We start from the raw sequence: 20,218 nt of genomic DNA on the forward strand, positions 1-20,218 counted from the left end.
CTGGATCGTCGCCGTACGAGTGCGCGTGCCGGATCGTGCTGCTTGACGGACCGTGGACAACGTGGAATGCCGGGTACGAAAGGCCGCTGCTGCTCGTGCTCGTCGGCAGGATCCCGAGGTACGGACGGACAGCCGTATGGACGGGTGACCGCACGGACGAACGCAGGGACGCGTCGCCCCACTCATCAGCATTCACTCCGTAGTCTTTCGCGCTTCGTTCACCTGGGTGAGGTATTGCATGCAACTACACTTGTTGCTGGTTTTCGTAGAGGTCTGAGGACATCAGCCACTTTAGAGAATGAGAAAAACCAACTAAATAATGAAAAAAACGGTACGTTGGCTAAAGTTAGCAGGGGACGTTAGATAATGGGTATTTTATCTGACTTACTCTGTGATTGGTCTCTAAGCTTGGCAAACGCGCGCCGCTGGAGTATTCATGCAAAATACCACTTTATCGAAACGAAGTGTAACTGTGGCTTCACCCTTTGACAAGGGCACCGAGAAGGTTGTGATACTTACCAGAAGGAATGTCGTGTGGCAGACGCACCCTAACTGGGTGCGTGCTGTAGGTTCCCTGTTACGTTATATGTAAGGAACGTAACGCGATACGGGCACAGAGTAAGGTGAGGCTGAGGCAATGTGGCACCAGCTTGCCTGAATGCTTTTAGCAGGACGTCTCTTGAAGAAAGCGCGCCGTTCTCAAGTCAACAGTATGTTTGCAATCAAGTGAGCGGTAATCGCTCGGTAACAGTTCCGTTCCAATGATCTGGACTGGACCTCACTAAGGCTAGGTGCGTGCTCCTTTGCTGCAACGTTGTTTGGACTACCAGGCCTAAGTGCGCAGCCGATTCAGCGCGTGTATTAAGCAGAGCGTCATGTAACCCGGCTGAAGAAAAGAAAGACAACGTACTGCGAGTGAAATCAGCAGTGGCAGCAAATACCCGTTTTAATATCAAAAACTCCGCATTTGGCAACGCAGGGAAATAAACGAAAATACACAAATATTTTAATTGGAGCTATGAACGTATGTATTGGCAGCCATTGACCTATGATGAGCCGTTTGAAACAATAGTACACAAATAATTAAAAAAAAGTGATGCATAGGGAAAACTTAGCTGTGGCGATTCTTGACAATGGAAATGTACTGTACTGTCCGCTGTTAACAGTCTCATAAAGGGAACTCTTGAATGAGCCTCTTTCATGCTTGCTGCTTCTTAACGGCGAGCTGAAGGGGGAACATTGTGCGTGTAGGGCTCTAGTTGATGAAAAGAAGTTGTGTCAACCATCGGTAGTTGTACGCAAATATAAGTTGATCTGTATACTTTTGCAAGAGATTGAAATACAGATATGCCCTGCATGCAAGTGTTACCATTACAAAGATTTCGCCGGTCCGTGTAATTCGTGCATTAGCTAGAATGCACAAAATTAGAGACTCGGGCGAACGCTGAATGACTTCTGTAAGATTCGTTATACAAGATCTTACGTATATACAGTTGAAACGTATTTCACGTACTGACTGACAAACGTGAATCAGTTCAGAGAGCTTGATAAAATGAAACGGAAACAGGGGATGCCTGCCGTAAATTACTGTTATTTTTTTTGGGGGGGGGGCGCATTGAATAGGACGCGTAAATTTATAATAGTAGCCTGTCACACAAGCTTTCGCTACTCGAAAGCTTCACGAAGGTGGAATTTTATCAGACATTACATCACAAACATTAGAGTATCGAATTAACGTTGCACGTTTTACGCGAACGAGCAACCTGTGTTCAGGGCCGATCTCAAACACAGCCTGCGCAGGCGTGCTTAGAAGTATCGGTACATGCAGCGATCACGATATCTAGAACGTGCTTAACTATGCATACGGGGCGATGATAATAGGTGAAAAGCTATAGTGTCTTCCACTTATCGTTTGCACACCCAAAGAAAATGTTATGCCTTTTGTCGTGTAAGAACATAAGTGAAATAATAAAGACCTGATAGATGGGCCCATGAGGTAGTATATATAGACGTAGAATTGCATGTTTTTAGTATATATCGAATGAAGCAGTATTTTTTTTTCTAAATCGTGGAGGCTTCAGCCGAATAGGGGGAGCGCAAGCGGAATAAATTCTGCTGCTTGTTGTAAAAAAAATGTTTAAACCATGTGGCAAGCATTTCAAATGATTTGGCCGCAATTATAAAAGTTTCTGGCTCCATTTCAAGTTCAAATACATGTCCGGAAATTCAAAGGCGTGCGTGAGGCTACGTGGTCATCCGTCATCAGCTGCACCGTCACCAATCCAAACTAAATCACCACCGTATCTCGGTAAAGCCCCATCTTGCGGCTTGTTGGGTCAGTATAACTTCAGAATAGTTTGCCTAACACCAATATTGTTCGAAAGCTAGTGTAAGAAAGCAGCCAGCCATTGATATTGTAACGAAATGAGTCACAGAAATACGCTCACGGTGCTCCGATTTACGGCTGCTGTAAAAAAAAACAAATAATCCAGGAAAGGCCAGAAATTAGGTGTCACAACATTACTTTTACTTCTGTGATAGATAATATTAATAGCTTGTCACTCCGCTCATCGCATACACGGACAACTCTGTTTGTTTGTTCTCCCAATCGAGAGCGGATATTTTGGGATAGCTGTCTGTGCGCATTTAAAACTGCATTCAACTTTGATCTGTTTGGGTAGTTTCGCGTAGAGCTTAGGATGTATATAATATCACAGCGTTATATAGAATGCGCAGATATTACGTCTGTAAACAAACGCTCTACTATTATCACATGCGTGCATAGGGCCTTTTGTAGAAGAGAACTAACAGCTTCATTCCATTCGGTCGAACAAGAGCACAGAGGCTCGCATCGCAGCCTCGGCAGTGCATTTCTGTGGAGTTATACGCTCATTGAGCACAGTCCAAATGGAATTATGGTGGCGCCCAGGGAGCCTGCTGTGAAAATGTTGGTAAGACACCCCATCCTCTCGCACGATGAGCTCTAAGTGAATCTCCAAAATTGCGATACGTATTATTTTGAAGATAAAAAAAACAGCTGTTGAGTCTCCGGGAGTTTTTCCTTCACTTTTCGAAACAAAACAAGTGAATTAATACGCTTCTGATAAAAATCGCGAGCATAATTATGCAGCTATATGTTTTGGGGCATCCACTGTATATAAAGTAAGATCCCGTAGAAGTTTTCAGTGGCTATATAAACACCACCTTTAGCCACACCACCTCTAGTATGGAATGTCGGAAGCACAAGCAATACATAACACTGCTTTTCTCGCAGCACCACAGTTCTTGCTTCACAAACGTAGATAATAGGGTCATGTACGAAATCAACGCGCATAGACAGTTAACAAAGCTAGTGCAGAGGGTCCGCCCGTTTGACTGTTCATCAGTCGGAAGCTACAGGCGTGGGTGTTAACGTTCCCCATCAGTTCACGTAGTACTGTGACGAAAGCACAGAGGCAAACGTACCCGCATCAATTCGTCTCGTGTGTACTTTAGAAAACCGCTGCAGAAGCCCCTGAGATTTCCATAAACATCACCTTCTGAGCAATGTTGGCGAGAACGCGCAAACTTCATCGAGGGGATCGAGCTAACAATAAATGTGGACTAGATTAAATTCCCTGGAATGATTCTCACTCGCCGCGTTTAAAACACAAAAAGACGATCGTGACGTTGTGGCCACCAATCTTCGTCAATTCGTCTTCACGCTGCGCGCATTCGAAAGATGCAATACACTGAAACGCTAGTCGTCGAGTTCTTCGTGTTCGGACCACCGTGAGCCAAAAATCTCTTGGATCTCTTCCAGAGTCTTTCCTTTTGTCTCCGGCAGGAAAACGGCCACAAGTACGAAGCCAGCGGCCATGAAGCTCGCGTAGAACCAGTAGACGCCGGCCTCGCCCACCAACGCCATCATGTCGGTGTATTCCTTGGCGACGAGCGTGCCGCAGGAGAAGTAGAAGAATATCAACAAGCTGGCGGCTTCGCTCTTCACCCTCAGCGGTAGAATTTCGCCCAGGAGTATCGAAGGCACCGGGCTAAGGCCCACGGAGAAGCCCAGAAAGTAGAGACACAGGGAGAACAGGGGCAGCCAGCCGTAAGAGTGCACGAAGCTGGGGCCCAGTGTGCGCTTGAAGTGGTAGAAGCAGCCGAGGATGACGAGGCTGACGCCGGACACCGTGGTCGAGAAGAGCATGAGAGGCCGACGACCAAGGCGGTCCGTGAGCTGCGTGGCGAGGCCTACGCACAACACCTGCGACCAGAAAAGGGGGTATACAGCTTGAACAAAATACTTCATTTTACGAAACGAAGACATTCATTGGAACTCTCTGGTAGGAGCCCCTTGAGCCATTCAGGCAGCACTTGGATTACCCTGATTACTGTGCCTTGATGCGCGTTCCTCAGATTTCTAAAGTAGCAAATTGTCTGAAAGAGAAGGGCTTTCTCCTCGGGGAAACGTAGTGGAAGCTGAGCCCCATAGCTAAAACAAGTGACTCACTGCACTCAATTTGCGATTTAATCCGCGCCTTGGGGGTGGAGAGAGTGATATCACGTCTTCAACCAGGGAGCAAATACATTAGCTCCAGCTCGTACTTAGCACACATTATTCATAGTAGCAGGCAGGAGAAGCACAGGATGCAATGATACGGTGACCGGCAACATGTGTATTGACGTGGCGTCGATTCATCATAATCTATGTCCCCCTTCTTTCCCTTCGCTGCTGCCTCACGAAGTGACTTAGCTCGACCTTGCGCTTGGCGAATGCTGGAATCGGACCAGTCTCGTGTGAATGCATAGTAAGAAAAACACCCAAGCGTACAATACCATTGGGTGTATTTAAATATGCCAGGTTGGTGATCCGAGCGAATGAGTGACGGCGCATCGACCCTGATAGCCAATAACTGACAGATGACTGATAGCTGGTAACTGACAGCTGACAAGATGGCGTCGTTGACAGTTTTCTGAACAGCATACAGATTATGCTCCCAACCCGGTGTAAGATCATGCACAAGCGTGCTTATTCTTCCCCAAACATTCGTCGCATAAAGCGTCGATTTGGAACAATGTTGCTTTTTTTATGTTGTTCTGAGTGTCGTTATTTTCGGCGCGAAAAGCGAACGAATTTTCTTGAGCCCCTCATTTAGTAGTTGGAAATTTAGGATCACCTGCACGGCGCCCACGACGATGGTGCTGTCGGCCGCCGACAGGCCTGTGCCGGCCGTGGCGAAGATGTCTTGGGTGTAGAAGAGCATGACCACGATGCCCGAGAACTGCTGCAAGAAGAAGGCGCCCAGCGTGCACAGAAACGGCCTGTACACCCAGGGTCTCGCCAGCTCAGCCAGGGTCAACGGGGATTCAAGGTCGGCGGTGACTGCTTCATGCATGGCTCCGAACTCTACGGCCACGTCCGGTCCGCGATAGTATTGGAGGGCTCTGGAAGGTGAAGAGGTGTGGTAAGATTTCGCTTACACAGGACAGCTGGTCCCAGCACACGAACGCATGAGATTATAATGAGCGTAAACAAGTCATTGGACCGCCACTTAGCCCATCGCATGAATTAAGGAAGCGCTGTAGGCAGCGAGTTCAATTTTAGTTTACTCTGGTTGTTCGACGCGACAACTAACCAGATCGTGCAGCTAACCACGAGGCTTTGTTGGTGAGTGAATAACGATTATCATAATTTCGTGTTTGCAGAGCATAAAGAAAGATAATCTTCACCGCCCTTTATGGTCAGTATGTTATGGTTATAACGTCATGCTTAGAAGGTCCTCTCGAGAAGAAACGGAAATCAATGCCCGCACCATAGCATTTGTGACTGAATTTTATAAAGGGGTGAGGAAAGGAAATGTTTGAGGCAAATGTCTAATCTTTCAAAAAACTATATAAATGACAAGTCTCGTTTAGACCCTCAATGAATAGACGGGATAGATTTCATACTTATTGCGCACTTAAACACATAATGCGCACCGTTCATCAATTTCAGACACAATGAGCTGGAGAGAACGGCGAATAAAATATAAGGAGGTCAAATAGAGGAACTGTTCGTTTAGCTACCCTTCAATGGGGAAAGAGGCAGTGGCTGTAAAAGAATAAAAGAGACGAAGAAGGAGAATCTGTGGTGACACTAAAAAGCTATGACCGTCCAAGCACGACCTACCAGCATTGTCTGTGAGCACATAAAAATTTTCATTTACTCCAGCTTCCCGTGATCCGACTCTTATGCATCCAGCGCATTGCACCGAACCCGACGAAAAGTATTAATAATAGTCTCTTGATAGAGGAAAAGACGTTTATTGTCCCCATTTTTGTGGTCAAACAAAAACTCATGCGCTCCTTTAGGCGTTTTTCTCGGATGAATTGAAGGCGAAACGCAACGTATTGGTATTCTCGTTCAAATGCATTGATTCTCTCGTACCCGAACGCTTTCTGCAACTAGCTTGAATTTGTACTTCCTCCGGGAACCGAGGCATTGCAATCGGACTGCATCTCATGTGCCTCCGAGATGGGCCCTCAGTCCTATGACCAAGCGACGATGCCAAAGGATTGAGGTCGTAATGTGACGTCATGATTGCTTCAAAGGTTTTTGTGATCTGTGATGTCATGATTTCGTCACAGGTTTTTGTGGTTTATGACGTCAAGATGTCATCTTGGGACGTAATCGCACGATAATGTTTTTTTTCATCATTCGTGTTGACGCCAGGGGTAAATTTTCATACTTGATGAAGCATCTAAGGCTTTCGCCATAGTGTCCTCTCACCTGAGCGCCGAATCCTGTCGTCCCACCTGCAGCAACCAGCGGGGAGATCCGGCAAGCATGGGCAAGAGGACGGCCATAATGACCGGTGGAATGATGCAGAATGCTGCCAGCACTTCATAATGACACCACTTGCCTATGACGTAGGCCATTAGGATACCGAAAGTGATTGCCATCGTGCAGACGGTGTCCATAAAACCCCGTACTTCTTTGGGACTCACCTGCAGACAAGAAAATTGAACACCCTCTGATATGCATTCACAAGCCTTGATTCATCTATCGGACCGATTGCAGCGCTGTATCTTACTCCTGGGTGCTTTTCCTTACTGGTCCGTCCTTGGTGGCTGTAAACCCCGTACTTCATGGCCTTTCAGATTTGCCGGCAGCGCGATACTGCCGGCCAATATAGAAGACCATGCACAATTCTGAGCGCGTCTATACCCTGTCAGATGGGGGCGTTGGGATCGTTTTGCGTTGGTCAGATTTGTCATTTGTTCTGAGAGGCGAACACTATATACATAAGTGCGAATCAGTGTCAGAAAAACCCATTTTTCCCAGAAGCTTGAACCTTTTCCATCAACAAGAATTGTGACCCCTTGCATCTGGAATTGTCGTCATCCTATATATATGTTTCCCTTCACAAAGCAGTTGTGTTAATGAATAAAATGAACAATTTTATCGCGCATCCTTCTTTACAATATTTGTACTCAAGGTGCTCATAAGATGTCGGCAAATTTTCTCTACTTTTGTCTACTAAAACCAGATGTTTTTTGTCTACTAAAACCAGATAGGTCCCTCCACCGTGGTAGTCTTGGGGCTAAGGTACTTGGCTGCTGACCGAAAGTAGCGTGCGCACTCTCGCACGCATGCTATTTTCGCGTTCGTTTCCGTACTTGAAGCCGGAGCGGGCTGGTTCCCACAAACCAAAGCCATCCGTCAGATAAATCCAGAAGCTGCTCTTGGTAGATGATGGTTAAATACAACTACTGGGCGTTGCTTCTACGAATAAATTATTGGCCGTTGTCTTCCATTAATAATAGTTTCTGGGGTTCTAGGTGCTAAAACCAGGGTATAAATATGAAACATCCTGCGGTAAGGCACTCCGGGAGAATTTTCGATTCCTGGGGTTCTTTGAAATGCATCTAAATATAAGTACATGGGTGTTCTTTGCATGTTGTCCCCTTAGAAATGACGCTGCTGTTCGCGATCACACAGGCGGTAAGCAGCACGCCTGAAGACAAAAAAAAAAAATTGGCCCCGTATCTGCATGTTCGATAATCTTGCGTCTGGAGAGAGTGAACAAAGCGTTTATTTGATGTTCTGCGCAAGAAAATTGGTTAATGGTATTCTGGTGGCCCTGCGTTAGAGTGCCTCGAGCATGCAACAGAGGCGAATGAGCGCATCAAGTCACGTCACACGTGAGACATGAGCGCTATCTGGCAGTTATATTGAAAACAAAGCGCGCGGCGTGCGTGCCCGTCTCGGAGGTGATAAGGTGTAGAACGCAAAGCGACGCGTAGGGGTCACCACCATGTCGTCTTAGCAAAGCGTTGAAAACACTTGCCTTTTCGTGCAAGCACTCAATTGTCAGCGCAGCGTGATAAGCGCTACGGTCCTTAGAATTATATATGTATGCCTTTTCTAGTAAAAAAACACACATACAGAATATTGACGTGCTGTTATGGTGCCTCGTATATGTCCAATAATTGCTTTTCGATTGACAATCACACAAGTATGAACGCTGAACCTTGAGCTCTGTTGGTGGGCGCTGCGGATGGGGTCGGCCAATTGAGGTATCGTTAAGGGCGGACAGAGAGACAAATGTGCATACAGATAGACATACAGACAGACCAAAATTTTTCCGTGGAAGGCCCCCAAGAAAGACTATCGTCTTTAACAAGAACTGTTACAGGTCATGACAACCCTGTGACGTATCCTTCTTCCTCCGCGCCATCCCTCTCTGCTCAATTTCAATTTCCTTCGTTGGAACCAGAACAGAAAGCAATAACAGCGTGCGACAAATCTGTATGACTTCACTGGTACTTGACACATTGTAAAAATTTTTCAGCAGCCGATTAGTGAGCCAATAAACTCCTTTAATGAAGCCATTCAATGGTTACATGGTAAATTGTTGCAGGGTCATTTTAAAACGTGCTAGTAAATCTTGTTTGACCACAAAGCTGGGCGTGTTCAGGGCTGTTATGACATTCAATCAAATGCTGCTGTTCCGAGTCGAGATTACATCTTTAACATTAAACACAAGAATACACATTCTCTATAGTTACCTCGGTTCTCTATAGTTACCTCGGAGATGAACACTGGCACGACTAGTGCAGCAACACCCGTTGCCAGCCCCGTGGACGTCCGGCCCAGCAGGAGCATCCAGACTGTGTTGCCCGTGGCTATCAAAATCCAACCGGCTATGTGGAATACGGCAGTGAGCAGGAAGGTGTATCTTCGCCCAAGGTACCGGATAGATTGTCCTGGATAGAAGCAAGCAATTGCCTTTCTTGTGTTTCTACTGTTGTATACCGTTTAAAGCAAATCTTCTGCGGGCCGCCTCGCAGTTTACTAATCTTGGATGCATGATGCTGTTTTTTGTCCCACTTTTCATTAAAATCATGAACGATTGTGACTCTTTCCGATCTCTTGTCATACTATACTATAGTGTACATGGCTATGCCTGATCTGTTTGAGGCTATGTCTATCATTTTTTTTTCTTTCTATCGCTTTCTTTGTCTGTATATGCTCGTTCTCCCTTCACGCTTCCATTTTTCGCACACTCATATTTGTTCACCTCACCCTAACTTCCGTTTCCCACACCATTGCTCTACTATACTGTGCTATATTATAATATACAATGCTATGTTCTGTCGGTGTGCCAGGATAGACGAGTGGTTACGACGTACGCTCGCCATCGGATCGTGGGGACGTTGTTTCGAGTGTCGCCTCACGAAGAAATATAAAATTTACATCCTTCTCTATGCCCCTTTCTTTCTCTCTTTCATTCTGTGCTTGTTCTCTCGTACATCAGAGTTATTGCATCCCGCGCTGGACAAATCGGTGCACGTGTTCCGGAAGTGAAGCAGTGGAAGAAGGAACAAGGCAGTGCGTGCCGGTTTATGGTGATGTGGATTCTCCGTCTACGGCAAAACTGCTAACTTGGACTGTAATGAATGTGCTGTAAAATTTTGAGGGCACGATTTCTGTGCAGAAAGAAAATTTTGCCGAAACATCCTAAGTAAAGAGGCGGTGGACGAGCAAGGACGCTAAAGTCACGTTATGATCAATGCGCTACGAACTATAAGGCACTGACAATTAACTACTTTGCGTCACATGAGTGCGCTCTTAATGTGTAGCCGGAGAGTGTTTGAGACAAATATAGGCATAGAATGAAATCAGACAAATTGCACTGTTGTGCCAGATACTTTTGAAATGTTTTGAGCATAGCAGAACAATCATTCAGTATAGCAGACTGCAGGATTGATTGAATATATCTGAACTTCTTTCACCAAACAAACTCGTTAATGATAATTAAAAACGCACCTAGTGAAAACGCTGGATACAGGTCGTCGATTCAAATAGGTGACGCCAATAACTATTGAAACTTGCGAGGCGCCGCAACATTAATGTGGGGATGGATTAATCAGTGAAGCTGCATTCGCGTTTCTGCTGTCAGTGTCGGTTCACTCGTCTCTTATAAATGAGCGACTGCAGACGTGGATGCTCTTCATCGAAGTTATATCTTTGGATGCATTATGCACTTTTGCACTGTTCTGCTTTTTCTGCCTGTATTCGTGTTGCTGCTGTTGACGCCTGTATCTGCTCCGTTAACTTTTTTGTTTGTTTGTTTGTTTGTTTGTTTGTTTGTTTTCTTCAGCGTAAAATCGATGCCCTCTCTAGGCTCCTAACACCCTTCTGGTTATCTCGCAGTGTTCTATGTCTTACTATACACTATGGCGTACTACGCAAATCTGGAGCAAGCGCCTACCGCGTGAGAGCGCTCCGGCAGATACATCGTCTTCATTCTTTCTTTCTGAATTTATTTGTCTACAAGCAGAGTCTACGCTCGGACGCATGTCGGCCGAAATATGCCATGCGCATGGGTTTGAGGTAAGCAGCTTCGGTGTCTGTGTGTGAGTGAGTGAAACAACTTTATTTTGTCCACAGTAGACGAGACTAAATTCAACGTCACCTGGCTAGGTCCTCAAAAATTTATAGAATATTAGTGAATACGAAGGCGCAGGTCAATCGTACATAAACTTGCCTCCAACCAGTCCTCCGACGAGCGCTCCGATGTTGAGCAGCGATCCGAACCAGCTGCTCTGGCTCTCGGTCAAGTGCATCCGTCTGCGCATGTCGGGCAACGCCGGGGACGAGTACCCGACGGAGAGTCCGTAAGAGGCCGCCGCCATCGCGGCAGCCAGTTCGGCGAGGAATAAGTGCAGGCGTCCATCGGAGTCTTCGTTGATCGACCTGCTCGTCCAGGGGCACCGCCGCCGCCGCTGGCGCCGCCATTGTTCGTCCATCGGCGAACGCCAATGGCGGCGAGCGTCGACCACCGGAGCCTCTGCCTGGTTTCCCGGCGCTTTGCCGCACTGGATCAAAGTTACATGACAAGTTTTATTTTACAAATGCTGCAGTTATCTAAAACAACAGGCACAATATCAAGGCGCATAAGCATACACCGATAAGCACATGGTACAGTAACACATCGTTCTTACGTTCTTGAATAAAATAATAATGCGAATGTCAACGTACAATCCAGAAAAATAAATTCACTAAATAATCGTGTAATTTCGCTTGATAACAACATCACGTACGTTGACATCGAGAAATCGTATGAACGGGATCGTATCAACGAGGTTCTGTTTGATATGCACGGCATGAGTGTGGGATTAGTTTTTCTGGTTTATTTTAGAGACGATAGTCTTTCTTGGGGACCTTCGACAGAAAACGTTTGGTCTGTCTGTCCATTTGTCTCTTTGTCCGCCCTCAACGATATCTCAAACGGCCGACCCCATCCGCAGCACCCACCAATATTGCTCAAGATTCATCGTTTATAGTTGAGCAATTGTCAATTAAAAAGCAATCATTGCACATATCTGAGGCGTCATAATAGCACGTCGATATTTTGTATGTGTGCCTTTACACTGGAAGAGGCACACACAAGTAACTCTAAGGACTGTAGCGTTTATCGCGCTGCGCTGACAGTGCAACGCGATGCTCAAAAAGGTAAGCGTTTCCAACGCTTTGCTACGACGACACGGTGGTGGCACCTGCCCGTCGCTTTGTGTTCTACACCTTATCACCTCCGAGACAGGCGCGCATTTTTCTCAGCGGGCGCGCACGCCTTCGTTTTTGGAAATAGCTGCCAGATGGCGCTCGTGTCTAACAAGCCTCGATGCGCTCGTTCGCCTCCGCTACACGCTCGAGGCACTTTAACGTAGCGCCTCCAGAACACAATTCACTGATTTTTTTGCGCAGAACATCAAACAAACGTTTTGTTCACTCTCTCCAGACTCAAGACTATCGTCTTTCGATGACATTTGCAGTGTAACATGCAGATTCAGGGCTAATTTTTTGTCTTGTGGAATTTTTTAGTCCTTCGAAGTCTAACCCTAAACATATCATACACGTGTCCGAGGGACGGAGTGCGGTGTGTGGGCACAACAAAGCAAGACTTGCGAGTGTGCTTACTGGTTTAGTGTATGGATAGATGGATGGATGTATCCGGCTGTGCCCTTTAGATCGGGCGGTGGCTCACGCCACCTAGCCATAAAGTAGAGTACAGGCGCGCCATCTAGCATTTTGATTTTGTCTGCATTTAAACTATGAAATACGCCTTGACGAGCTAAGCTTCTGAGTACTCAGGCATTACACTCGTACTGAAATACTGGTTGAATGCTCGCTATGTCCGATGGAAGCGAAAATGCTGTAGGATCGCGTGTGCTCAGATTTGGGTGCAGCTTAAAGAACTCCAGGTGGTCGAAATTTCCGGGACCCTCCAGTACGGCGTCTCTCATAATCACATGGTGGTTTTGGAACGTTAGGCCCCACATATCAATCAATCAATCAATCAATCAATGCTGGCGCCCCGCCGCGGTGGTCTAGTGGCTAAGGTACTCGGCTGCTGACCCGCAGGTCGCGGGATCGAATCCCGGCTGCGGCTGCTGCATTTCCGATGGAGGCGGAAATGTTGTAGGCCCGCGTGTGCTCACATTTGGGTGCGCGATAAAGAACCCCAGGTGGTCGAAATTTCCGGGGCCCTCCACTACGGCGTCTCTCATAATCAAAAATGGTGGTTTTGGGACGTTAAACCCCACATGTCAATCAAATCTTTCGTTTTGCACTGAGTGTCCACGTTAAGGGAGGCGCTCAAGCAGCGTCAGATAATTTTTTTCCATCACGAGTGTTGCAGCCCTTCTAAGAACCTCTGTTATCAAAGCTGCCTGATCCTGTAGCACACGGCGCTCATAGTTAACTTTCACCGTTATTGCTACGGCCACTCGGAGATGAAGAATGCGCATTTATAGGTCGGTGCGAATTAACCTACCCTAGCAATGTGCGTCATTCAGTTAGACGATTGTGAACTTCACTGCCCTGGTTGCCTCAGCATAAGTGGCATGTTATTTTGGCGTGAACTTCATACTTCCTTCCCACATAAAGAAGAAAACAAAAATGATGACTGCATCGCAATTTATCTGTGTACTGCTCTTTAAAAAAGCAACAGTGGAACAGCTGATGGCAGCTGTTTACGTTGTTGACTTGATTCGTCGAAACTGTGTGTGCTCTGCTGACTGCGACGCCGTTTGCAAACAGCGTGGCATGCCAGGTGGGGAAGCAACAAAAGGGAGAAATGCAGGGAGGTTAACCAGAAGGACATCCGATTGGCTACCCTACACTGGGGGATTAGGGGACAAGAAAGAAGAAAAAGAGGGAAGAAATGGAAAACAAATTGGGGAGAGACAGACAGTAAATTCACTGCTGCGTGTACAGCTAACTACACAGCAAGTCAGAGGCGTTCACACAGACCCGTCTTCCCTAAGAAACACAAGAAAGCTTTCACTGCGTTGTGGGCTGTCGAGGGATCTGGACGGTGCTGTAATAACACCTGCACAGAACGAGGCCGCTCATCTAGTCGCCGCAATGCGTTGGCAAGTACTTGTCTCTCTGAGGCATATCGAGGACCGTGGCACAGCAGGTGTTCCATATTTCCATCGGTGCCGCAAACGTCGTATGCCGCACTGTCAGTCATTCTCATTAACATGGTATAAGCTTTCGTGAAAACATCTCCCAGCAAAAGGCATGCTAGAAATTGAAAGCATGAACTACAGAAAGCGCATATCAAAGTAGTGTCGAAGAGGGTGAATTTCACAGTTCGAGGGCATAAGAAAAAATGGGACAGAGTAGAAAAGAACGCTTTTTTGTTATTCAGTAGCATTTTTTTCTATGCCCTCGCGCTGTGAAATTCGCCATAATGAACCCAGACCAACTATACCCAAGGATCAACACTTGTCAAATAGGGCTCGTGAAAGAACGACAGCAAAATGTGTGGCCAGACTCAGCAGCAAAACGTTCCCGCATAGCGCTTCCTGTCTGCTTTGTCACGTACTATGGTGAGTAAAATAATTTTCGTGATTCTTCTTTCTCGAGGTCCGTCGACCAAGCTTGAACTGTGCACAACTCGTCTTATACTGAGCAAGGTAGTGAATTACATAGGCATGCACCCAGGGGAGGTGGGGAGGGTGTGGTCACTTTCTTTTCTATAATCATCTAAGGGGGCGCCAAGTCTCCCTCATGACTTCAAAGAGTCAGACCCCTGCCGTCCCTGTTGTGTGAGGGGTTACGGCAAAGCATGTTTTTGAAGATATTGACTGCAGAGTACCCCCAAAAAGGTTGGGACCAATGGTAGGCTGTTGTGAGAAGCACGTCATTTCTTCGTCTTCATTTCGCATGTATTTCGAAGCTTGTTTTTCCTTCGAATTTCGCCAATCGAGAGAGGAGGGGTGGGTTGAGGGGTGGCAGCGTTACGTTGATACTTCGCATCTACTGGATTGAAGACTACTGCGCGCGATTGTGGTTGCGAAAGGACGAGAAAGTGTGATCCCGGTTATCACCACTTTCATGTTCACGTCATGCACGAGTCCTCCAATGAAAGTGGCCCGCATGAACCGCACCAAAGTGGCATACGAACGATGCCTTTTTGTCGACTATTTTCTCTCTTGCATACTGATGTCATTCATGCCCGTGTTATATTGAAATTTCACCATGGAATGTAAGCTTTAAGCTAATCATGCAGGGTGTTTCTAAATGACATAGAGTTAGTGAAATCATCCTTCAGAGCGCACTGATTTGGCTTTGAATGTCTTAAATCGCAGCCGGATAATGACGGTGATAAATTCAGTTTCTTTGAATTCCGCGCCGTCTTTAGATTCCGGACGCGTGCAACAAAAGCGTGACGTCACATATTCTGAAATGCATTCACGCCCTTAAGTCTTTTGGAGCACTATATAAGTGGTCCTTGATCGATAGACGTAGTCTTTACCTATGTTATTGACTATTTTCACGGATGAGTTTCGCAGCCGCTATGTCGTATCGAGCTGATAACCTAATGGTTTGTGTATGGAACAACTCAACGAACAGTGGACGTCAACACACGAAAGCGGTTTGGTTAGTGCATCCCACCTTTCCTGGCCTTATAAATTCACTTCACGAGACTCATATTTAAGAGAATAATCGTTTGACTGCCCAAAGTGGCGGTGTAAAGCCCCGCCGTCGTTGTCTTAGTTCGAGACTAATGTCGTTTCACCGTTGAAATAGAATTATAACAGCTTTGTTTGATTTTGTTTTTTTTTTCTTGTTGACACTTGCGCGATGATGTCAAGGCTGCTGACCCGCAGGTCGCGGGTTCAAATCCCGGCTGCGGCGGCTGCGTTTCCGATGGAGGCGGAAATGTCGTAGGCCCGTGTGCTCAGATTTGGGTGCACGTTAAAGAACCCCAAGTGGTCAAAATTTCCGGAGTCCTCCACTACGGCATCTCTCATAATCATATGGTGGTTTTGGGACGTTAAACCCCACAAATCAATCAATCAATCAATCAATCAGCGATGATGTCAATGCATTGTTCCGAAACACGTGATAAAAAAGCGCACACCGGCAGTGGCGAGTCGCGCGCGGCCGCGTCCGAGTGCGAGGGAAGTGCCGGCTCCGGTGCGTTACAACACTGATCGTCTGCGCAGCACATCGAATTGCGCGCACACCGGCGGCGAGCCGCGTGCGGCGGCGACGGAGTATCATTGCGCATGCACAGACCAGTGCCACGCGAAATTGGCTCAGCGAGGCCAGTGTATAGCTAACGCTACAAAACGACACGCTTGAGTTGTGTCGCACAGCCCTTTAAGAGTGTGTGATAACCGACGCGGTAAAATAACGATGCCTGGGGTTATACTTCCCAAAACTACCGCATGATTATGACAGAACACCGTAAGGGAAGCAGCCGAAAATTTTGACCATCTGGTGTTATTTGCCATCGAGCCGTACACGCGCCTTTAGCATTTCGCCTCTATTGAAATGTGACCACTGCGACTGGGACCAAACACGCGACTTTCAGGTCGGCGGTCGATCACCATACGAGGCAGACCTACCGTGTTAGTGCAATGACTGAAGTGCTGCACCAAAACACTCGAAGTCGTGGGTTCGAGTGCAAGCCATGGCGGCCACATCTCCATGGGGGCGGAATGCAAGAGAACTCGTGAGCATATAAATATAAGTACATGTCAGAACACGCCGCGTGGTGAAAGGTATTGGTTAAAAGGCTGGCTAGTTGGTATAGATTCATAACGAAATATCGACAGCGCAAACTAACAGGACATAGAAAGAGGACATTAAAAACACACTTTGTCTCCTCTTTTTATGTCCTGTTATTTTGCGCTGCCAATAGTTCAGGAAAGTTAACAGTTTTGCCTCCCAGTTGATTGATTGATTGATATGTGGGGTTTAACGTCCCAAAACCACTATATGATTATGAGAGACGCCGTAGTGGAGGGCTCCGGAAATTTCGGCCACCTGGGGCCGAAATTTCCGGAGCCCTCCACTTGTACTCTTTAAAGATTGCTACTAATATGCGCCAAAAAAAAAAAACACATCGGGGAGGTTGCAATGAGTCAGCGAAGCTTGGCTCAGCGAAACATAACGGTACTATATCTGTATTTTTTTCTTTTTCTCTCTGTGAAGCTTGGTGGCCTTCTTTATTTCTATTTAGTTTTCTCTTTTTGTCTCAATCTTTTTCTCTCTTCATTATGTTTATTCTCGTTTATTTCTGTCTCTCTCTTTTACGAACGAAACTCCTGAAGATTGCGGTATGTAACGTCCGCTACCTACACAAAACTTTGAGGGCTTTTCGCCTCGCCGCGCATGCGTTGAGGAGCAGTAGCAACCGAACCACGTGCTTTGACGCGGACAGCCCGCGTAGCCACCGCGCCGAATTGGCGCGGCGTGGCACGAGACGAGTACAAGTGGCGAATTGCCCGTGCTTCTACCGTGGGTGCCATGGCCAGCTGTCCACGTTAGTTTCCGGTACTTCCCTTCAAACACAAGTGATTATACTGTTGTACTTAATCCTGAATTCCGTCTTTTCCCTTTATTTGCAGTGAATCTATAGTTATCATTTGGTATAATATACCCCTAAGCAATCATAATAAAGTACTACAGTTGGTAGGTATTCTCCTCTCTAGAGGAACACTTCGGCAGGTACTACGAGCACACCAAACGCAACGGTGCACATATAAGCACGTTTCTGTGTAAGTGGCCATGTTAATTAGGTTTTGGTAAACTACGAGGCTAACTTTCTTCGTCTTGCTCTCTGTTTCTTCTATCTCTTTTTTTTGGGTCTCTTCATTTCTTTTTCTCTCCAATTGTGCGTATTTCTCTGTATTTCTATCATTATTCCTGTCTCTTCTTTCTCTCTTCCACTCTCTCCCTCTCTCTCTCTCTTTGCCAATTGCTCTGTCATTATTTGTTTCTCTTAATTTCTCTCGGTTTTTCACTTTCGGTTCTGCTCTGCGCAATTTTTTTTTTACTCACTATCGTTCTGTTTCTTTCGCTTTCTTTCTATGTCTTGGTTGGTCTTCCGACCTTTTCTTCACTTTATTATCTTAATTTGCCTCTAGTTTTTTCATACTCTCTATTTCTTGCTTTCTCTGTCTTTCACTCGCTTTCTTTCACTCCATCTTCTTTTCTCCCTCTCTTTCACATATTTCACGTGCTCCACTTCGCCAAACACGAGTTTCCGTTTGACGCTCGCAGCTGCTTTGCTTCGTTGTGAGGCTCTCCCAAATCCGGTGGCCCATTCGGTGGTTTTCTGTAGACATCAACACTTTTACGGCTCCTCTAAGCAGTTCCACCGTTCAAAATTTGTCGGAACAACCAGTTTTCGGTAAAGTTGAATGTTCTATCTTCTCCAGCGTTCCTGGATAGCGATCAACAAAGAAAGAACTGGAAGATGCGATCGTAGTCCACAGCGCTTATTTTGATTTAGAAAGGCTTGCGATCCTCCCAACAGTTGTTCCTAAGTCAATTGTTACCAACGTTTAAAATATTATATATATATATATATATATATATATATATATATATATATTGAAGAAGTTTTTTCAATGGGCCAAACGTAATTGGGAAGAGAAGAGACACAACTTAGCCGTTGACTTCATTTTATTTGCAATGGTTTCGACCGGTGGACCGGTCTTCGTCAGGGTTTGCGAACAAGTGCGACGCTATGCGAACATGCCGCATCGACATGGTAGTGCAAGAAGGAAACGGAAGAGAGCGACAAATTTGTGGTGTTTTACATGGGTGTGTCACGGACGGCCATTTTTGGCGACACCGCGTCACGGCAATTAACGGGCGCCGTACTCCCCGACTGACCGTGAGAAACGGCGGCGCATGAAAGGGAGCCGAGAAGTGCAAAATGGGGTGCTCTTCTTAGAACGTCGCCGCCGACGGTTAATCTTTTTGTAACTGTGGCGACGTCTGCAAGGTCGTAGAAGGCCGCGGTATACCCCGAACAAGGATTAGACTACAAGATGCACCGACTGAGAGCCAAACGTTTGACCGTTCCCACGGGGAAAAGCGTGGGAAACGCTCTGGTGGCCAAGCCGTATGACAACAACCCGACAGGTTGTCACTCTCGCTAGTTGCGGGCCCTCTCCCAATTAAAAAGGGGTGGGGTCAAAATATTTTTGGTGCGGAGTTTCCCATCAATTAAACGCGCATGATTGGACCCAGGTAGAGGTCTCTTGTCCCCAAGGAAGAGAGCGAGGAGACATGAGGGGGATTTAGGCGCAGGATTTTGCCCTGCTAGGCAGACTAGTCGCTGACCAACATGGTGTGGAAACAGATCAACAAGCATCTCTTCTAGAAGTTTTTAGTGTGGCTCTGTATCGGCTGGCCACCTAAACTTAGCCGTTCGTCTAGTTGTGACGCGATATTAACGTCTGCAACGTAGACATCGGGACTTCGCCTCGAGTTAGCTCAACCTGCTCGAAGTCACCTGCAAGCACTAGCCTCCCGGAGCCACCAGCGTTGCAACACCGCCGACATCGCAGTCGTGCCAGAACTCTCTTCGACTTCTCGCATCCGATCGTCGGGGACGCAACGCTGCCGGTCATCACACGTATGCCTTCACCTGTTTATATCAACGAACTTTCTCCTGCGTAGTTCTATTGTTGTTAGATTGTGTAGTTTGTAATAGTTCTCTCGCGTAAGCTGATTTATTGTTTTTTGTATGTATTTTTTAGTTGTATCAAGTGTTGATGTATTTGGTTAGTTGTATTGAAGTGTTGTATTAGATCCTGTGTGCTGCAATATCACTAGAGTAAAGTTTGTTTTGTTTTCTCACGTCTCTGATCTCTTCACTGTCTCTGCTTGCGTACGGAGCGAACTAACCTGCTGTCATTCCCGTCGCCGACTTCGCGCTGGCGACGCTAGAGTGGCAGCTTGTAACAGGGTGACATATGCTGTGTCGAACAGTTCTCTTCGTCTCATTCGCTGGAGCAAGCAAACATGAGAAGAGAGAAAGACAGAAGGCTGCGAGAGGCCTCATTCAAAGTGCTGCACGGGTCGTATGTATGGGCGAAAAACACATAAATGGGACCGCAGAATGCAAATAAACAGACTAAAACTCAGAAAAGTAAAAAAATAAATAAAAAGGATAAGAATAAAATAAAAAATGGAGGAGGAAAAAGAAAGAAAGAGGGGGATAGGGCGGCTTACGCGGCGCGTCTTTGAACGTCGCGGGCGGACATTGTTCGTGAGCTTGGGTGGCAGGCAATCAGGCAATTACTTGTAGGGATATATATATATATATATATATATATATATATATATATATATATATATATATATATATATATATATATATATATATATATATATATATATATATATATATATATATATATATTCTTTTTT

At 46.2% G+C, this 20,218-nt stretch overlaps 1 protein-coding gene across 2 annotated transcripts in view; it reads right to left on the bottom strand.

Annotated features, from left to right (window-relative positions):
- Positions 1-910: 910 nt before the first annotated feature.
- LOC119172741 (facilitated trehalose transporter Tret1) overlaps positions 911-20,218 on the bottom strand; it is a 33,234-nt gene continuing 13,926 nt past the window's right edge. For both annotated transcript variants that reach the window (XM_037423888.2, XM_075893050.1), the window contains exons 2-6: positions 11,016-11,346; positions 9,053-9,231; positions 6,752-6,969; positions 5,160-5,427; positions 911-4,246 (exon numbers count right to left, since the gene is read on the bottom strand). In XM_037423888.2, the coding sequence (XP_037279785.2) occupies positions 3,740-4,246; positions 5,160-5,427; positions 6,752-6,969; positions 9,053-9,231; positions 11,016-11,277 (1,434 nt within the window). In that variant the 5' untranslated portion in view covers positions 11,278-11,346 and the 3' untranslated portion in view covers positions 911-3,739. The remainder of the gene's footprint in view (positions 4,247-5,159; positions 5,428-6,751; positions 6,970-9,052; positions 9,232-11,015; positions 11,347-20,218) is intronic.

This window comes from Rhipicephalus microplus, chromosome 4 (assembly GCF_043290135.1).
Source record: "Rhipicephalus microplus isolate Deutch F79 chromosome 4, USDA_Rmic, whole genome shotgun sequence".
Lineage (NCBI taxonomy): Eukaryota > Metazoa > Arthropoda > Arachnida > Ixodida > Ixodidae > Rhipicephalus > Rhipicephalus microplus.